This window comes from Corapipo altera, unplaced genomic scaffold (assembly GCF_003945725.1).
Source record: "Corapipo altera isolate COAL_440 unplaced genomic scaffold, ASM394572v1 1, whole genome shotgun sequence".
Classification (NCBI taxonomy): domain Eukaryota; kingdom Metazoa; phylum Chordata; class Aves; order Passeriformes; family Pipridae; genus Corapipo; species Corapipo altera.
This window is the reverse complement of record NW_020884873.1, coordinates 602261-620535: the sequence shown is the minus strand read 5'-3', so window position 1 is coordinate 620535 and position 18275 is coordinate 602261. Positions and strand designations below refer to the sequence as shown.

Here is an 18275-nt window from a genome sequence, read left to right as displayed (position 1 = left end):
CCGGGGCCGGGGCCGGGGCCGGGCCGTGCCTCCCTCGCCGAGCGCCGCGCCGGGGGCACCGCCGAGAGCGGCCCCTCCGCGCTGCCGGCAGCGCGCAAAGAGGTGAGCGCCGGGCGGGGGCTTTTCCGCGGGTGCGGGGAGAAGGGAGGAGCCGGGAGGTGGTGGAGGGGCGTGAGGAGAGGGTACCGTGAAGCGGGCAGATGCGGCGCCGGGGGGGCGCGGTGCCCGCAGGGGTGGCGGAGCCGGGCAGCGCCGGTGGCCGCAGCCGCGGGAGCCGCCCTGCGCCGGGCGGGCGGCACCTGCCGGGACCGCCCGGAGTTACGGGGCAGGCGGTGATGAGTCAATATCTGCACAGACGTGTAAAACAGACCTGCGGGGCAGCAGCTCGTGCCGCAGGCGGCGGTGCGGGGTCAGGGACCGGCGGGCGACGGGAGGCGGCAAACACCGGTGTTCTTCTCTCTCTGTCCCCTCCGCCCATCCCGCTGCGTCCTGAAACAGTTCGTGCTTCTAACTGTCCATGCAGAGTGAGAGTGATCTGATAATTAGGCTTAGGCAAAAGGAATCAGGAGCGCTACGACGTCAGACATGAATCCGGACCCTTCTCGATGTAAAGTGTCTTTACTCTTTCTTTTTGCAAGCTTTTTTTTTTTTTTTTTTTTTGAATAGGAAAAAGCCTCAGGCTTTTATTTCAAGAAACATGTTTGAAATGTGTTTTGCTGTAGAGCAGGTAATGCTGACATAGTGAGCTTCCTACGTCACTGTTAGAATTTATGGCTAAAGTGGGTACTTCAGCACAGCAGCAAACCTTCACAACACGTTGCATTCACAGGTAAAGTTCTACCCTGTTTTAAAAGTAGAGTGAATTTTTGATGTTTAAGTCAGAGCTGAGGGTCATCATCATCATCTGAGTTGCCATTTTTTCCCTCAAGATCTTAAAACGTTCTACAGTGACACGTATGGTTATGTATTTTACTGTCCAGATTGGAGAAATCAAATCAAAGAGATGTGTCAGGTGACTTGCTCAAAGTAATGCAGCGAAACTGTGAACATAGATAATTCCCATACAGCCTGTTAAAGGTACATTACCAGCAATTCTGGCATTCTTTCGCTAACCCCGTGCTTTGCTGAACATTTATGTGTGAGCACTAGTGAACTTCCTGGGTACAGATTTGCTTAGTACAATGGGCAAGGTACGAGTGCTTAGAGGTTTTTAAGCAACTGCAGCTGAGTAATGGAAACCTTTTTCGGAACTGGAGGGCTCAGGGAAAGATTAGCTATCTGCAGGAGCTACTGGTGAGCGCTCACAGCTATTAAATAATATTCTACAAAAAGTAATTCATTGCAGTTGAGTCAAATACAGTAAATATATGCAATTGCAACTGAAAGAAAGAATAAGGAGCCTTGTAAGGCAGGCACTCTGCCTTGTTGAGTACCTTTTGCAATATTACAGTGCCAGCATGAAGCAAACAGCAGTAGCCAGAAAGCTGAAGGTAGGTTTTGCACAAACAGTGCCAAATATGTCAGTGGTGTTACTGCAATGTTTAAAGCAGGAACGGAGCATCGATTATCGTGACTATTTAAAAAAAGCGAAAAGGGAAGGGGGCGGGGGAAAGGGAGAGCCTGGCTCCTTGCAGTTCCATCCTTGTGGTATTCTTCCCCAGGCTCTGCATTGACGTCACAATGACACAGTGAAGCCAAACACAGGAGCTGGGAACAGTTCTTCTGCTTCACTTTTGATAACTGAGTGAGTTTGCCACCACCCCATTCCTTCCAGCATGGCTAAGAGTGCAGAAGTGAAGTTGGCGATCTTTGGTCGGGCTGGTGTGGGCAAGTCAGGTATGTTTGTCTTCTGCTTTTTTCTTCTGCTTGTCAACAGGCAACTTTTTCCTCCCTCTGTGCAGACAAACTCTTTGTACAAAAGGATATCTGTGATCTTATTCTTGTTAGGGCAGTCAGGATGAGGCCAGGAATTCTCTCTTCCTGGCCTCTTATGCTATTTTCTCCAGGTTCTCCAGAATAAAAATACTTTTATCACTTTTTAAGAAAAAGCCCAGCAACAAACAAACTTCCCAACCCAAATCAAACCCAGTTCTCATGAAGTAAGTGGCAACATTCCTCTTTTCCAGTGGAACAGAATTAATAATATTCAGTTTATCTCTTCATAGCTTGTGCTAGATGAAAGCATTTATATTATGGTCCCTCTCCCCTAAGATCAGATCCTTTTTTAAATATCACATTACTTCTGTAATAGTTGTAATTCTGGTTGATTTCCACAGGAATTTTAGACTCAACAACTCAAAGAATTTTTGTTCTCAGTGCTCTCCTGGTTTTACGTATTTACCAGGAAGCCAAGAAAATACGATGTGTTAAGTTTGGATTTGTAGAGATCTTTTGAGAAATAAACATAGTCTGGTGAGTTCATATGGTAGAAACACAAGGGGGAGGCATAAATGTTAAAAATCCATTTCTACAGACAGCCTTTCCTTCGACGAGATAAGGAGTGTAATATGAGAGTTGCAAGCTCCCTCAGGTATTTCGGTGGTGTTGCATTAACTTGACAGCTCCATGACCACTCTAACATATCCTTGCCCCACAGGGATGAGGAAATAAGGAGACTTAGTCTAATAATGCTCCTGTGCCAGTTTGGGAACTGTAAGATACTGTTTATTCTAGGAAAAAGTCTGCACAAGAGAAGCCAGGAGATAATGATGTACTGGTAAGAGCATTAGGCTAGACTCAGCTGCTATCAACCATCTCCAGTTCCCCAAAGTGACTTTATATTAGACATGCCAAGATTCTGTCCCATAAATGTATTATTGTTTCACTAACTCCAGAATGGGTTGTTTATAAAAGCACGTTTACCCAGAAGGTATTTTACCAGAACACTGTCAGTGAAGTAGCTCTGTCCGCCTTCACGAAAAAAGGCGTATGTGAGGCAGAACTTCTTGGAGACTAAATTACTTATTCAAAGACAATGCAGATTAAATTCTACCTTTTTGAATAGAATACCTGAGGGAATTCTGATAATATACTGGGATAAATTTAAACTATTCCTTTTTCCCTGCTGTGTTCACCCCACCCCTCTTTTGTATTTGTATTTCACTGTCATGTCTAAGTTTTGTAAATAACTTCAGTGGTTCTCCTTTTGGTTTATCTTACATTTAGTTGATGGTTTCTGTGGTTGTCCAGTCTTTTGACTGGATTGAAAATAATGCAAAAGAATGCTGAAGTATTTGCAGGAAACTTGAAACACTAAAAAAGAGTCCCCTTACCCTGGTATTCCTAATAGTTTGAGAACTTGTCTTTAAAAACTACAAAACTACCTGTTAAGTGCTCAGTTAAAGTACTACACCAGCATAGGATCAACAAGAGCCTTTTTTTACCTGTTGCATCCTTTTTGTAGATTTCAATATACTAGGATTTTGTGGTAAAAATGTTTTCCTGTGGTCCTGGAACCGGGTGGGAGATAAAAGAAATGAAAAGCCATTAAAAACATCCTAGTCCTTCAGAATCCTCCTCCTCTTTCCTTTTTTTTCCACTTGACATGCAAGGAAATATTACATAAAATATGACTAAGGTCCCCTCTTTTGACTGTGACCACGGATGTGAATCTGTGTGGAAATGAAGGCACAAATAAGTGGGCAAGAACAACAAGGTGAATTTAAGGGGGTGGAGCACTATCAGCTACCTCGACAGAGCGCCAGCTGTGCCTCCCAGATTCTCCAGCTTGCTTATGAAAACCCCTCTTGTACATTCCCATAAAAGGATCCAGTTTCAACAGCTCAGGCAACTCCAGAGAAATAAGTGTGTCTGTGTATCTGTGTGTGTGTGTGTGAGGGGGGTGGTGTCTGAAAATACCTATTTGCCTGTAGCCAACAGTAACAGTAGTGGGAGCTATGAAAGTGCTAAAAGCAGAACTGGACACAAAGTAATCTCCAGATAGCTGGGTCTGATTGATAATACCCTGCTAGATTAGTGTTGATACTCTCTTTTTTTTTTTTTTTTTTTTTGGTGTAACTGTGTAGTTCCCTATTCCTGTGACCAGTTTGTAATGCATTGTTGAGGCAGGATCCTGTGACCATAGCTTACTGGAACAGACTTGGCCAGACAGCTGAAAGATAAGCCAGACTCTGGAAGCAAGAACATGAGGCAGAATGCTGGAGCACACCAGATATGTGCAATGAAAAGGAGATGTTGGGTGATAAATAAGGCCACTATAATTGCCAGAAAATCATGCCAAAATATGGTCACTGGCTTGCTTTCTTGGCTTATCTTCGTTTGCTGAGGAAGAGCCAGGAATTAGGTCCTTAATCTCTAAGTGGCTTCACCACCTGACAGCGTCTGTGGAGTTACAGACACAGCTCTTCTTCCACTTCCTGACTGAGACTTTGGATGAGTGAGTCAAAGCATCTATGAAGAAAGAAGTGTTGTACTTCAGGACATGTGGAGGATTAAAGCTGTCCCTCCTACACTATGAAGGTCATTAGACCTGTTACCATTACTGAGAGCTGAGGAACATCCTAATCTCATCAATGCTAGACATCTGTTTAAAGGGGTGCAAGATTCCTTGTTCTGCAAAGTAGTCCCTTCCAAGACTCTTTCAGACATGAGGTGAACACTGTTCACAAATCTGAGTAGTAATAATAGGATCTCAAAAGAGTTAAAGCCAAGGAAGATAAAACTTTTCTTCACTTTCTTGCTGCTTATAAGTTTCCACAGTTCAAAGGTTTAAAAAACAAACAGGAGCCAATGGCAAGTGTGAGTGTCAGGTTTTCACTGTTCTCCTTCCTTGCCTTGTCTCCTCCTGCCTGCTGGGGAAGGCCAGCAGAATGGCTTATTGATTACCTGACCTGGTTTGGTTTTTTACTTAATGTAGACCTAAACCTTTCAAATAGAAAAAAAGGAGCAAATCAACTCAGAAAGGGGCACACAAGAGTGGCCCTATGTAGTTACACTGAGTAATGGGCAAACTCATCAGATATGAGCATCCCAACCTGTGAACTAGATGCTCCTCCATTCACCCAGTTCTTAATGTATTAAAGTTGCATAAACGTTGCTTTAAACTAACTGAAAAAAAGCAGGTGAGGAGCTCTGCCTGAACCAAGGAGGATTTTGCAGCTGCTTCACTCGGGAAGAGGAGGAAATACTCTGTGGGTGGGAAGGTAGATTGCTAAGCCCTACTATAGATAACAGGGCTGTACCTCCTAATCTGGGCTAGAGTCAAGTGGCACTGAGGAGGAGAGAGCTTTTAAAGTCTTTTTCTTTATGCCCAAGAGGAGCTTGGATGGAGCGGAGAATTAAAGTTGAAGTTAATTACTTAAACATTGCTGTTTAAATTGTTCTTCTGCTGGATCCTACAGCTTCATTCCTATGGTAACAAAAATTAGAATTTCCTAAATAGCTCCTTGTAAAATTACAGTAGTAGCAATTAATAAAGACTCGAAGCCCTTGTTCTTCCATGTTATTATAAGGTACAGTATGTACCCAGAAAGCTAAAGAGGAGTGAAAATCTATGAATCAGGAGCAGAAAAATAGGGCATATACTGCATAACACTGCATGGCTGATGCTTTTCCACCTCGTAACTCAGTTGACTATGAATGCTCAAAATACATCTGCTTAAGAGCTTTTATATTTTGGCCAAAAAAGAGACAACGTCCAGCTGCAGCGTGAGCTAACCAACCTGCCTTTTTGCTGGGTGTGTACCAGGCTGACTACTATGGTTTGCCCAGCCATAGGCAAACACAGTTCTCATGTGTCTGGACAGGCCATGCAGCTACACACGTGATATGGGACATGGAAGTTTGTGTGGGTTCTACTGGTGTTTAAGCAACAGGGAAGATCCTAAAGACCCCACAGGCTTCCCCCAGTAAACGTGCCAGGTATGCAAATCACTTGCTTATGCAATCAGATACATGAGGCACAGGGCTGTTGTCACCTTTCTATCCTGCAAGAGCTCAGATGCTTGCATTTGGGCAAAAGGGTGACCAGTAAAGGGGCTTTAATAAGTATGATATGGCAAAGAGCCTGTCCCATCACAGAAATTAAGATCTCACCAACTCCAGTCATTTTAGTGTCACAGTTGGGAAAGCTGTGAGCAAACATATATTTGTATCTGTTGGCTTATGCTGTTTTCACTGACTAACCCAGGATGAAAGTTTTGCAAGTTCCTACAGAACAAATTCAAGCAGGAGCCAAGCCAGAGAGGCCTTCAACAAATCTGTGGGGTTTTTTTGTTATTTGGTGATATGTTTGAGACATACTATCAGGGATCACTTCCTAATTGCAAGGTCTGGGCATGTGGGGAACAGAACTGAATTCAGTGTCACCCCACCCCCATTCAAAAAATCGTGTGGGTTACTGGGAAAGAAGCCCAAAGTGATTTTTCTACTTCACAAAATCCCTGCTCATATATTTTCCCCAACTAATTTCATTTCAGGGACTTTTGGGGAGGAAACATGAGTTATTAAGGAGCGATTAGTTATCAAACTCACAACTCTGCTAGTAAGGCAAGGAAAGCTACCACATGAGCTTCAAAGTCTGTGCTATAACAGTTGATGTATCAAAGGAGAATTACTGTAATAAGGTGTCTCTGAAATCCAGAAATGTGGCTGGAAAGAGACTCTGGATTTTCTGTTGTGGGTTTTGGTTTTTTTCCTTATGCTAGTGGAATAGATCAGTAGCCTTTTTTTCCTTTGTTCTTAAGAGTGGCAGTGACAACCAGATGCTTAAGTGATAATTCAGTGATCAGGTTTAACACCCACTGTATTAATTGTCCTGTATTATTTTGCTAGTAAAGTACTCATTAAACACTCCCACTTTTTGCACCCTCTGGTTTTACACTCTTCAACCAGCCCCAGGTTTTTGAAGGTGCTGTGCATGTACATGTGTGTGTACATGTACTAGTAGAAATGTAACAGTAATTAGTTCACTAATTTTGAGACTATTTCTTCGTCAGCAAGAATGCAAATATGTCCTGCTGGAGCAGGTAATATTCCAAGCAACCAGTTGCATTAACATGACCTTTCCATGCTCCTGTCCAGTGGATGATGCTGATTCTTTTATAGAGAGTGAGCCTTGGGTTTATGGATCAATGAAATAAATTACTGTCACCCATGAATATGTCTCCATGCTGACAAGGAGAGGGGCTGCTGATGTAATGACCCCAAGACATGCAGTTTTGGGGCCAGGCAGGGTGTACATAGCCAAGTGCAGGGCCCTACTGTGATCAGCAGTACCTGTTGACCCCACTCACATGCTGCTTGAAAAAGCCCCACTGTCCTTACCACACAGACACAAGCTTTTTAGTCAACAGTCTTTCCTGGACTTTCTCAAACTGCATTTGTTGATTCTTGTCGTGCTAGAACTAAAGAGAAGGAACACCAGGAACTTGGGCTAAAGTTTGCTCTGAGTGGCAAGACTGTCTGCTTGTATCTGTTACCTCCTCCCTTTCCTCTGCTTGTTTGCCTGTCCATGGTTCATTATAGCCTTGCCTGTGGTGTAGAAAGCATTCATGCTCTGCTCGGTGTTAGATCTTCCTTCTGCCTAACCATGAAATAATAAAAAGGCAGAATTTCTCTAACCAAATGCCAACATTGTTCATTCAAGCATCACTACCTCCCCTGTTCCATCTCATTTAACTACATGTGACATCAGCTCTACCTGTGTCCCCTCTGTGCAGCTGGTGGCAGCTGTTAGAGCTAAGACTAGTCCTGCTGTTCCTTGTTTCTGTTTAGGTTGAGCTAAATATAGCCTGCTGTTTGATTACCGGGAAAGGAATGCCAGGATTCAAGATTTATGTCTGCAGCACAAGTTTTTCTCTAGGCCTGTGCCTAGCCACCCCCTGCAGCTCTTGCTTTGATGAGATAGCCATCCTGCTCACTTCTGTCTCCTGTAATTTTGCAAAACACAACTGTAAAGCTTCCTGGTGGAGTCTCAGGAATCCTTGCAGTGTTTTGGTCAGTCTGCTGTTCCCCACCAGGGCACTGCTGTGTCCCAGGCTGCTGACCTTCATGGGTCCTTTCAAAACACCAAGATTTTTATTCTTCCACAAACTTTTTGTTTATCTGGAGTCCCTGCCTACCCCTTGCCTTGCATATTCTTTATGCTCAACTGTCACCCTTGCCTTTCCCCCTGCCTGTTTAGTAAATGTTGCCTAAAGCCTGCATGGTGAAATGGCTTTGTAATTTACACAGACACTTTGTATTTACAGTTGCCTTCCCAACCTCCTCACTTTGTGCTTCCTCCCATCTCTGTTTCTCATCCCCAGCACCTTTGTTCCTCTTTGTCCACACTGTGAGTGCATCGTGCATCATTAAAGGCTCAGTGCACGACATCCAGATGAGCTAATCCTGGCAGCAGTGATGTGATGCAGCAAAGAACAGTCTCTCTGAAGTGGTTCCTACTGTCCTGGAATCCACTCCTGGGTTTGGACTTTGAGGATTTTCCAAGCTTTGACTGCTCCAGGCACTCATTGTGTGAAGCCAGCTTCACACAGGTTAAAAATGGGAAGCAGCGTCTATCTTTATGTAGCTAGCCTTGATCATTACCTATTTTGGCTTTGTGGCAGAGCAGGAGAAACAAGTTATGACTGTATTTCTCAAGCAAGCTTTCTTTTTCTGCATTTGTCATTGTGTCTTTTACATTTACAGAACCCAACAATTCTTAGGTATATGAAAAACTGACACTGTCCTAAAGTAGGAGTATCAATGAAATGCTTTAAGCTTCAGCTGAGCCCTGGTTACAGGGCTGGGAATAGCTGCTGTTGACTGAAGGTGTTTGTACCCTCTCACCACATGCCTGGCAGGCATTCCCAACACTGTGGTGAGCAGGAGAGCAGAGGAATTCTTATAAGATAGCAGTGGGCAAGGAAATTGTGGCTTCCTCATCCATTTGCTGCTTTTATTCCAAGTCTGTTCTTGTTCAGCTTTACTGACAATCTTTTATATACCCTGTGCTGCAGAGGCAGTTACGACTTTGGGTGAAGGCACCCCTCAGCTTTCCTCACCTCTCCACACACAGTTTATGGGGCGCTGCCAGAGCACTCCCCATTGTCATTCCAATAGTTACAGGACTCCCACCTCAGCAGCTCTCAGCCTGGCCTGCTGTTTGAACCCACATTTCTTTCCATTCACAGCCCCTTCCGTTTTCATTGACTCCTGCCTCTTCCTGGAGACAGAAAAATAACTGAGAAGGGAGGTGAACCTTTTTCTATTGACTTTTCATAATTCTGAATGGGAAAAGCCCTTTTTGTGAATGTTTCCCACCGGGTAGAGCGTTTATGCTGCTGGAGTCAATCTGCAGCTGTTACAGTTTCTAATGGGTTTGCCATGTAGGTGTTGGGAAATGCCATAAATTATGGTAGTGACACTGTAGATAACTCATATTCTATGCATACAGGATGAAAAGATGAATGGCAAGACAAGCATGAAACTCTGGGGAAGGAAGTAGTAGATGTACTTAACATATGTGCAGCTTTAAAATGTCATAGAAATTGGCTGGAGTTTCCAGCTGCTTTTCCAGAAATGTTAGACAGTAGCCTGCACACAGGAAAATGAGGGAATATGTTGAAAACATCAAGCCTGGTTTTGAAAGCACGTGAAGCTGCTGACTTTCACTGGTTGTTTTGCTGCTGCCGCCCTGGGGTTGGTAGAAAAGAAGCTGCAGAGGAGCAAGAGCAGAGGCCTGAGGCAGCAATGCATTACCACATGGGAACTGCTTAGATACATAGCTGAAAAGTTTTCAAGCTGGAAGAATGCAACTGGACAATGCATAGGATATACTTCCCCAGGGAGGGAATTTCTTCAGTGCTTGAACAGCACTGTAGCTTTCCAAAAGGCTGAGGGGACAGTGGCCACCACCTACAAGGTGTGCGACTGCAACTGTCCTCAAGCAGCCAGTATGGAAACTGAGGTGAAGGAAGGAAGAGCCTGATAGCCTCAAGTCACCAAGGGAATTGTGACTCAGGCACAACAGTTCCTTTCCATGATTTCTCTCCAGAGCCAGGGCTGCTGAGATCCTGAGAGATGGCTCCCAGGCTGGCAGCAGTTACCCGGCATCTGAGACCCAACCCCTGCCGGCCCTGCGGGATCCTGAGGACCTTTTATGGCTCATGCACTGACATTAATTATTGACAGCAAAATAAAGCACAGAAGTAACATTTATTTTCCTTAAAAAATAAGTTGGTCAATCCTGTCTTTCACTGCTTACCGAGTAGGGCTTAATTTCGTTTTGACCCACAGGACCACAAGCACAAAAGGAGCTTGTCTTTACTTCCTTTCTCCCCTTCATGTGGCTATATTTGCCATCCAACTCTCAGTCTAACTATAATATAATCTATCATAGATTTGCACAGCCCTACTCTAGAGAGCTGCTTTTATCAGTGGCATATCTCTGTGCCTGCCCTGGGAAACAAAAATCCCACTCTCTACAATGGCAGAAGCTGTCAACCATGACCTTTTCCTGACCTACCCAGCAGGACCTGTGCCCCTGAGGAGCTTTGCAAGCAAAGGAGAACTTCAGATCTGACATTCGAAGCAGGAAAGTGCAAGAAAGAATTAGAAGTCAAAAAATCAGAGTGGGCTATTTATTTCTTCACTGCAGAATATATTGAAATATGTTGAAGAGTCACCACAGAAGAATGCAGTATTAGACCCATGGGTAGCAGGAAAAAAAAAACCCAAACAAAAACTCCTCACCAAACCCCATGCTCTGCAAAACGTAGGGCATGGGAGTATGAGTGCCAAAACAAACACCTTGTGTTAACCAACCTCGGTGGCAGCATCTCTGAAGCCAGGCGCTGCTGCTTAACCCAACTGGATTTCTGTGGTTACATACACTGGAGTTGGTTCTGCTCCAGGCTGAATTCCAACATGAAATAATTTAATAGTGATCCACAGCATGAGTTTGTCTGTTAGATCTATTTCCAGGCAAAGTTTCAAAAAGATTTATCTCCAGGTAAGAAAATTTGACCTTTATCTGCAGCGAGCATGGTAGGTCTTGAGATTATCAAGGAGGAGGAGAGCGGTATATCAGTGTTATTATTCACGTGTTTATTTAGAAAAGTATCTTTCAGGGACATGGGGTCTAGCACCTGTTCTGGCAGTGGGTGCCTGTTTACCCCCACTGAGGATCTGGCCAAATAAACTTCTTTACAAAGCCGGGAGTGGGAGGTGGGCTGCCTGCCTTCCACTGCTGTGCAGTGCTCACACACTCACCTTTCCCCTTGCTGCAGGAGGGAGCTGAGAAAATTGCCCTGTTTCCTGACCACAGTCAACAAATTCGCTAAAGCAAGAGGATGGAGAGCTCTTGTAATTCATATCTAGCAAGAGCAACTTCAGATGTGGCCCCTGAGTTCACTCCTGTTTGTTTATGTTTACCTTCCTGATCAAATGACAAGAACAGGAAGCACAGCAATTTTCCCATAAATATGCAAAGGAATAAACCCTGCCTCTGAAGAGCTGTAAGCAGAAAGGTTGAAGACAACAAGAGACAGGCAGCTTAATACAGTAAGCTGTGTCCTGGATAATCAAACATTCATGTACTTGTCCTGTTGACAACTTTGTTACTAAAGAAATAGGCTTGGGCATAGGACTGTGAATAATCCAGCTAGAGACTAGCAAACATAGGTTGGCCACAGATGGAAAACAATCCAAACTGAGCAAGAAGAAACACATGCTTTTGATAACTGAAGAGTGAAAAATGTAAATTCTCCCCATTAAGTGTCAGTGGAGGAAGGTTTCGTTTATGAGCTGTACTAGTAAGACGTGAAAAGTAAATGACACAAATGATAAAAAACAATACAGGCTCATTTTTTGCCTGAAAAGAAGGGACTGACCCAAATGGATGTTTCAGACCCATTTGGAGAGAGAGGTATACTGGTCCTGGAAGCACCAGCTGACCATAACTGATTCTGCCTCACTGAAATAAAAGCAAGCGCAGGCTGAGGCAAGAAAACAAACTATTGCTTTTGATTAATCTTCACTGTCACATGGTAATCTCAACTACATCTCATGCAAGAATACTCTTCTTTTAGTGTTTGGTGTAATTAAACCAGTCTATTTCTCAGCAACCACCACCATGCATGCTCAGTATTACTTTGGTGATTTCTTGGTGAATTTTGTTTGCAGTTTCTGACCTGGCATCTGAAATAACCAAGCCTCTCTTATGAAAACAGACTAACCTCTATTTTAAACATGCTCAGTATGACTGTTTTCTTCATTAATTTTCTATTTAGGATCTAGCATTAAAGAGGCCCCTGAGATTCAACTCAGCACCCCCTGTGGTGGAAATTCACACAGTGCTCAGTTTGTGTTTGGAGGAGTTTGGGAACCTGTACTATAAGAAATACTTGTACTTAGACAAGTCTTATGTATAGTCCTGCAGACTTCTAGGGCTCCACGGAAACGATCGTGCTCTATTTCCACTCCTTCCTGCTTGAAAAGGCAGACACGTTGGATTCACAACTAAGAAAGAAGCTTTGCCTGTTCTGTTTTCCTAGTCTCCCTCTGCAGAATAAACCACCAAAATATACAGGAATTTCTTTACTCTGTTTTGTTTTCATGAAGAACACTCAGTGAAGTTGCCTTTTTCCTAAGTAGTTCTAGCATCTACAAAATATCTGTAAAATGATGTGCAGTTGCTGATGCACACGGTACAATAAGCATCAGCTCAGGAGTTTGGCATCCCTGTAAAGATGAGGCAAGAGATAGTCCATGGAAAATGCAGAAGAACCTTAGAGCAATTTCTTAAGTTCTAACATTTTACAGGTATGAAAAGTATCATGAGCTGCCTGCAGGTCTCCAGATCCAGCTGGACAAAATTTCAGTACCATTAAGACTAATTTCATGTTCGTTTGTATCATGTGTATGTATCATATCTCACCTCACAATAGGTCTGTGCCTGAAAGACTTTTTAATCACCTAAAATAATTTTGCATGGCTCATTTTATAGCATTTCTTCAATTGCTAAACATTTTACTGAATGGTGCTTTCTAATAAGCTGTGAAAATGTTAATACCATCAAGTCAGAGGAACTTTGTTGCACATCAGAGTGCTGCAAATATTACTTTCTGTTCCCAATGCCACAGCACAGACAGGGACTGGCTGCAGATAGAAGCAGGAGACTCAACAGAGGAGGATGACCTTCACAGCCAAGTTAAAACAGTGCACTGCCACCTTGGATCCTACCTTTAGTTTCTGCACAGTAGGTAGCTGACATGCACGTTATTCAGAGAGGCAGGGAAAATATGATGACCAACAGCAGGAGTTGGAACAGGAGTTAGGGAAACATGCTCATGACAAAAACACCTTAAAGCTTGATTGTGAACTGTCATTTTCTGTTCATTCCCATTAATGCTGTTGCTCTTGGCGAAGGTTAAAATGCTTTAGTGTTTTATGGATAACAAGGCAGAGGATGGGAAAAAGTCTTTAGTTTCAAACGTGGGCAGTCTGACTTCGTGTGTCAAAAGTGCTAAATCACTGTGCAATTCCAGGACTTCTCTGTCCACTTTAGCAGGTGACTCTTAAGAATCCAGGGCTCTACACTCCTGTGTCATTCTAAAAGCATATTTCATGTGACATTTCAGAAAACTTTGAACCTCCCGATTGCAAAAGTGCTCTCATCTCAAACTGTTCTCAGAAAAAAGTTTACGGGCCAGTAATGAACAGAGGATGCTCAGTGTACCTCCCGGAGTACTAAACCAGTGAGAGTAGTTTTACACCTGGGTCACTTTGTAAGGCATAGTCCAGTTGCACCTCTGTGGTTTCAGTTTATCCCTGTACATGTCATATGAGGGATAGAATCATAGAATACTTTGGGTTGGAAGGGATGTTTATAGGTCACCTCGTTCAACCACTGTGCGATTAGCAGGGGCATCTTCAGCTCGATCAGGTTGCTCAGAGACCCATGAAACCTGGCCTTGAATGCTTGCAGGGGTGCAGCATCTACCACCTCTCTGGCCAACCTGTACTAGTGTTTCACCACTCTCTTTATAAAAAAATTCTGCCTTATATCTAATCTAAATCAACCCTTGTGTTTATAACCATTACCCCTTGTCATATCGCAACAGGCCCTGCCAAAAAGTTTATCCCCATCTTTCCTATAGCCAGTACTGAAAAAAGCCTTATGGGCTTGGGACACCTTTTAGGACAGGGCAGGAATGTGCAATGAAGGCAATAATACCAACATGTGAACTTCTCATATAACTCAAGGACTTTGATGAAGTACCAAAATGTACCAGAAAAGACCAGACAATTTTGTTACCTTAACACAACATTGTAGACACCACTTCTAAAAAAATATTGTACCATAAAACAAGTTATTTATCACCTTACTGGAGGAAGACTTGCACTATCTGTGTCTCCAGAAGCTGAGTCATAGCAGCTCCTTCAACTCATGCATTTGAAACAAAACACTGTTGCCTAAATATTGTCACACAGGTAGTGCTTTTGATACCATACTTCAATAATAAATAACTGAAGAAGCTGAAGAAGCTGAATGGCATTAATGTGAGATACATGCATGGAATGCCTCTACCATTAGAGCAGTCAGTGCAGAGTTCTCTAGCCTGTTAGTCTCAGCAGTGCAGAACTTGTCCAATTTTAGGTAACTCATGAACTCTCTAGGATTTTATTCCTTATAATTTCCCCAATGACAAACATTTTATGTCCTTACTTGCAAGGGGGTTGGAGTAGATGACTGCAGTAACCCTTTGTGACTTGAAAAATATGATCTCGTTGACCATGAGTATATTAAATTAAGAATTTTTCCCTGGTACTTAGTTGCCTTATTTTTTTTTCCTTGACCTAAAACACTGTTATTAGTCATGATCCTCTCCTCTGGGCCACTTGAACTTTCCTTTTTCTTAGTACACTTTGTATTCTATATATCTGCTTGTTCCTGCACATGGAGCCCCATCTTTATTTTATGAAAGAGATGATTTTCATAATACTGTTATGAAATCTCTTCTAAGAACATTAAGTATTTAAGAAAAAAAATGTAACTTTTTGTATTTGTTTTATTGAACTTACAGCTTTATGGCACTAAGTTGAAGGCATTAGCCGAGTCAATATTTGGACTGTGCTACAGGGGCATTAATGAGAAATTGCAAGTTTTATGCATTTGAACTCATTAAAATTAACAGCACAATTCGTACAACAGTGGTTTATTTGCAAGAATAGGGATTAACAGGAGCATATGGCATAGCAGAATACAGATGCAATTTCTTGTGTAAATTCATATGACAATCAAAACAAGAATTCAGGGTTTTCTGCTGACCTATACTAACATGAATATTTTTGGCTCTGACTGGGATGTAAGATTTGAAGACACACTGGCAAAGAAACTAGGAGCTTGCACAGAGGAGATCCTGCACATATTGGGAAGAAAATCTAGAAATTAGTTTTAGAAAGAAAAATCTAAGTTAATACTCTTAGAAGATGGAAAAGTCACAGAAAGGTGAGCTTTAGTTACAACTCTTCAAAACTAGAGGAAAAATTCACAGGATTATTTTCAAAGCTGAAGAACATTAGTTATGAAAAATTAAAGATTATTAGGTAAATTAATTCAAGGCTCCACAAAATGTTAGACTAAATAACCTTGTACAGTGTCCTGAACAAATGCTTGTGGCCCTCACAAGCAGATAGGAGGTTGACATATAGATAATATTTTATTTCAAGCAATCTGAATTGCAGCTAGTTGGTGCCACTACTTTTGCCCTGTTTTCTCATCCTTAGAGGTGATAATCTGGTAGGAGATTGAAAAAACAGCGGCTTCAAAACACTCACTGAGGGAAGGGTGAGAAGGTCGATGTTTTGGGATATTTTTTAAAAATCTCTAAATTAAGAGTACATTTCATCAGCCTTAGAACTCCAGGGACAATCCACACAGTGATATGCAGCAAGACTTTTCTTTCTCCAGTCCTCCAAAAAAAGCCTGTCTTGGGTCTCTTCTGAATTGCCATCATTACTTAGTTTCCTTAGCAGTATTTCCACAGTAAGAAGCATTGACAGACATCTGGAGGTGAATCCAAAGTCTGGAAATAAATGAAAAAACCTATGTTTATTTCTGTGGACTTTTGAGCAAGGCCATCAAGAGCAGGGTCAGTTCTGACATAAGCTGTGCCCACTGTCCTTCTGTGGGACATTTCCTCCAGGGAGGAAAGCGGGAGTCTGGGGTGTCCCCACACTCAGTGCTAGCAGACCCTCAGAAAGTAATATAATGAATTGAAAGGCAAAATACAGTTTGAAAGCAAGCATTGCAAGGGCAAAACCAGGAAAAGTGTGGTGTGCTATTTCCTCAGTCATAGGTGATGCACTGTTTTGCCTTCAGAATTTGGAGCACTTCCTACAAATTCTTTAAACCACATCAGCCGAAAAAGTTATGGTTCAGACTTCTTTTCCACCCTGGCTTGCAACAACACTAGGCTGCATATAGCACTGCACTAACATGCCCTTGCAGTAGCATGTATTTCACACACTGGACAAAAACCCAAAGGCACTGACACCAAGCCGGTAGCTGTTCCAGGAGTCTAACCCAGACCACTCCATCTCAATCTAGACCATGACTTCTTGGACCAAGGGCTCTCTTCCTGCTGTCTGCATGGTTTGAACTGCTACTGTAAGCATGTTAGGTTTTTCAGTCTCATAATTACAGATGTACCACAACATTCTGTCTTCATCTCCTGGATACAAGGACCCAGCAGCGTGCTTTTTATCACAGGACAATAAAGATATTCCCACAATTACAGAGATTTTTCCGTTCAACAGCAATGTAGTACTTCTACATGAGCCTGGCTCAGACTGCTGAGAGGAGAAAAAAAAAATAGAGGTGATTTGTTAAGAGCTTTGGCAATTAAAATAATGAAGAGACAGTGCTAGTGACTATCACACAACGTGTCAGGATCCCAGGTTCAGTAACAGGAGCTATTTAAATGTGCTACCTCAAAATGCTGACTTGTATAAGCAACTACAGTGTGGCTCCTGCATTTCTTTCTCTCACAAGGATGAGTGTCATCTGTCAGGCTAAGCCTCAGTTTTCAGTCTGGCAGGTGGAGCTGGAAGCACAACTACTTAAAGTAACCTTAAATAGTGGTAGGGTAATACCAGGGTCCTTCTGAGTTTCTTAGGACATTGCCTAGGTTTAATTTTTCAGGCTGGATATTTCTGTACTCGGTGTCTGCTTCAGGCTGCTTTTTTTTTTTTTTTTTTTTTTTCTGGAAGATGTCTGCAGAAGCAATACAGACATTTCTAAGAACAGGGTTAGGAAAAAAAGATAGGTTGTGTCTGTGTTAAAAAATATTCTTGCAGCTACTTTACCCAGGTGTTGTAGTATTATCATTCCCCAAAGCAAGAATACAAAATATGGCAAGAGGGAGGTTAGTAACTCAGCAAGGGTATGCTTTTCCTATGCTTCTGAAAGCATACTTGTGTTTGGTAACAAGCCAGTGCCTCTGGAAATCCTGAGTTGTGTTTTACATGTTGGAGCTGGAAGTTAAATTTTCCTCACAAGTTTATCCTTATGGAAAACATTCCATCTCTGGATACAGGACACTTTATTTTCCAGGAGCCGTGTAAGGAATAAAGGTGGGCACACTGGCCTTCCATTTTCCTTTTTACTGGCACAGAGGTTCTCTGAAGAAGTAGTGAAGTGCATGGGAGACAAAAGTCCAAAGAGATGAAAAGCAAACAGCAATTTAGGATGAAGATTACCTTTCCATTAGTTTATCTGAAACAGATTTGTCTCAGAAGGCAGTTCTAGAAGTTCCCACAGCCTCAGGGATCAGTGGCAAAATTTTGACCTCATCTGACATCCAAGCCTCTGCACATCAGTGTGAACCTTTCTCTCTTCAGCCTTTGATGGAGCTTTTTGCACTCTGTATCTTTTTTACATCAAGTGCAACTAGAAATAAAGAATTAATCCAACTCACCCATTTAGAGACGTTTCCCTCAGCCAGTTAAAGACACTTCCCTACTGGGCAGTGTTGCAAAATGTTGGCAAAGGGATATCTCCCTCTTGCTACTGCCTGTTGGCTAGTTACCCTGTGGATAAATGGAGATCTCCTGTCTCAGTGGCTGTCAGGCCAGCCAGTACCTCTCCCAGCACCAAAAAACCCTTAGCCCTCTGCTTTGGTTTATACCTCACTAGTTAGGAGAAAATTTAAGTTAAGTACAGTATCAACATATAGGGAAATGGATATACATGCACACACACAAATATGTCTCTCTCCAATTATCTTTTGGCAGCAGGGGCTTATGGCCTCATATCTTTGAGTAGCCTG

General features: G+C 42.7%; 1 protein-coding gene and 1 long non-coding RNA gene across 3 annotated transcripts in view; one reads left to right on the top strand and one right to left on the bottom strand.

Moving 5' to 3' along the window:
* The window catches only part of LOC113958054, a 27391-nt gene extending 26919 nt beyond the window's left edge, over window positions 1–472 (bottom strand). Inside the window, exon 1 of the long non-coding RNA XR_003531397.1 lies at window positions 371–472. This is a non-coding gene — a long non-coding RNA (uncharacterized LOC113958054). The remainder of the gene's footprint in view (window positions 1–370) is intronic.
* Window positions 12–18275, top strand: part of RERG (RAS like estrogen regulated growth inhibitor) — a 105330-nt gene continuing 87066 nt past the window's right edge. The window contains exons 1-2 of one of the 2 annotated variants that reach the window (XM_027666037.1): window positions 12–102; window positions 1662–1836. In XM_027666037.1, coding sequence (XP_027521838.1) covers window positions 1776–1836 — 61 coding nt within the window. In that variant the 5' untranslated portion in view covers window positions 12–102; window positions 1662–1775. Of the gene's footprint in view, window positions 103–701; window positions 830–1661; window positions 1837–18275 lie in introns of those variants that run through there. The other variant, XM_027666043.1, reaches the window with a different exon arrangement.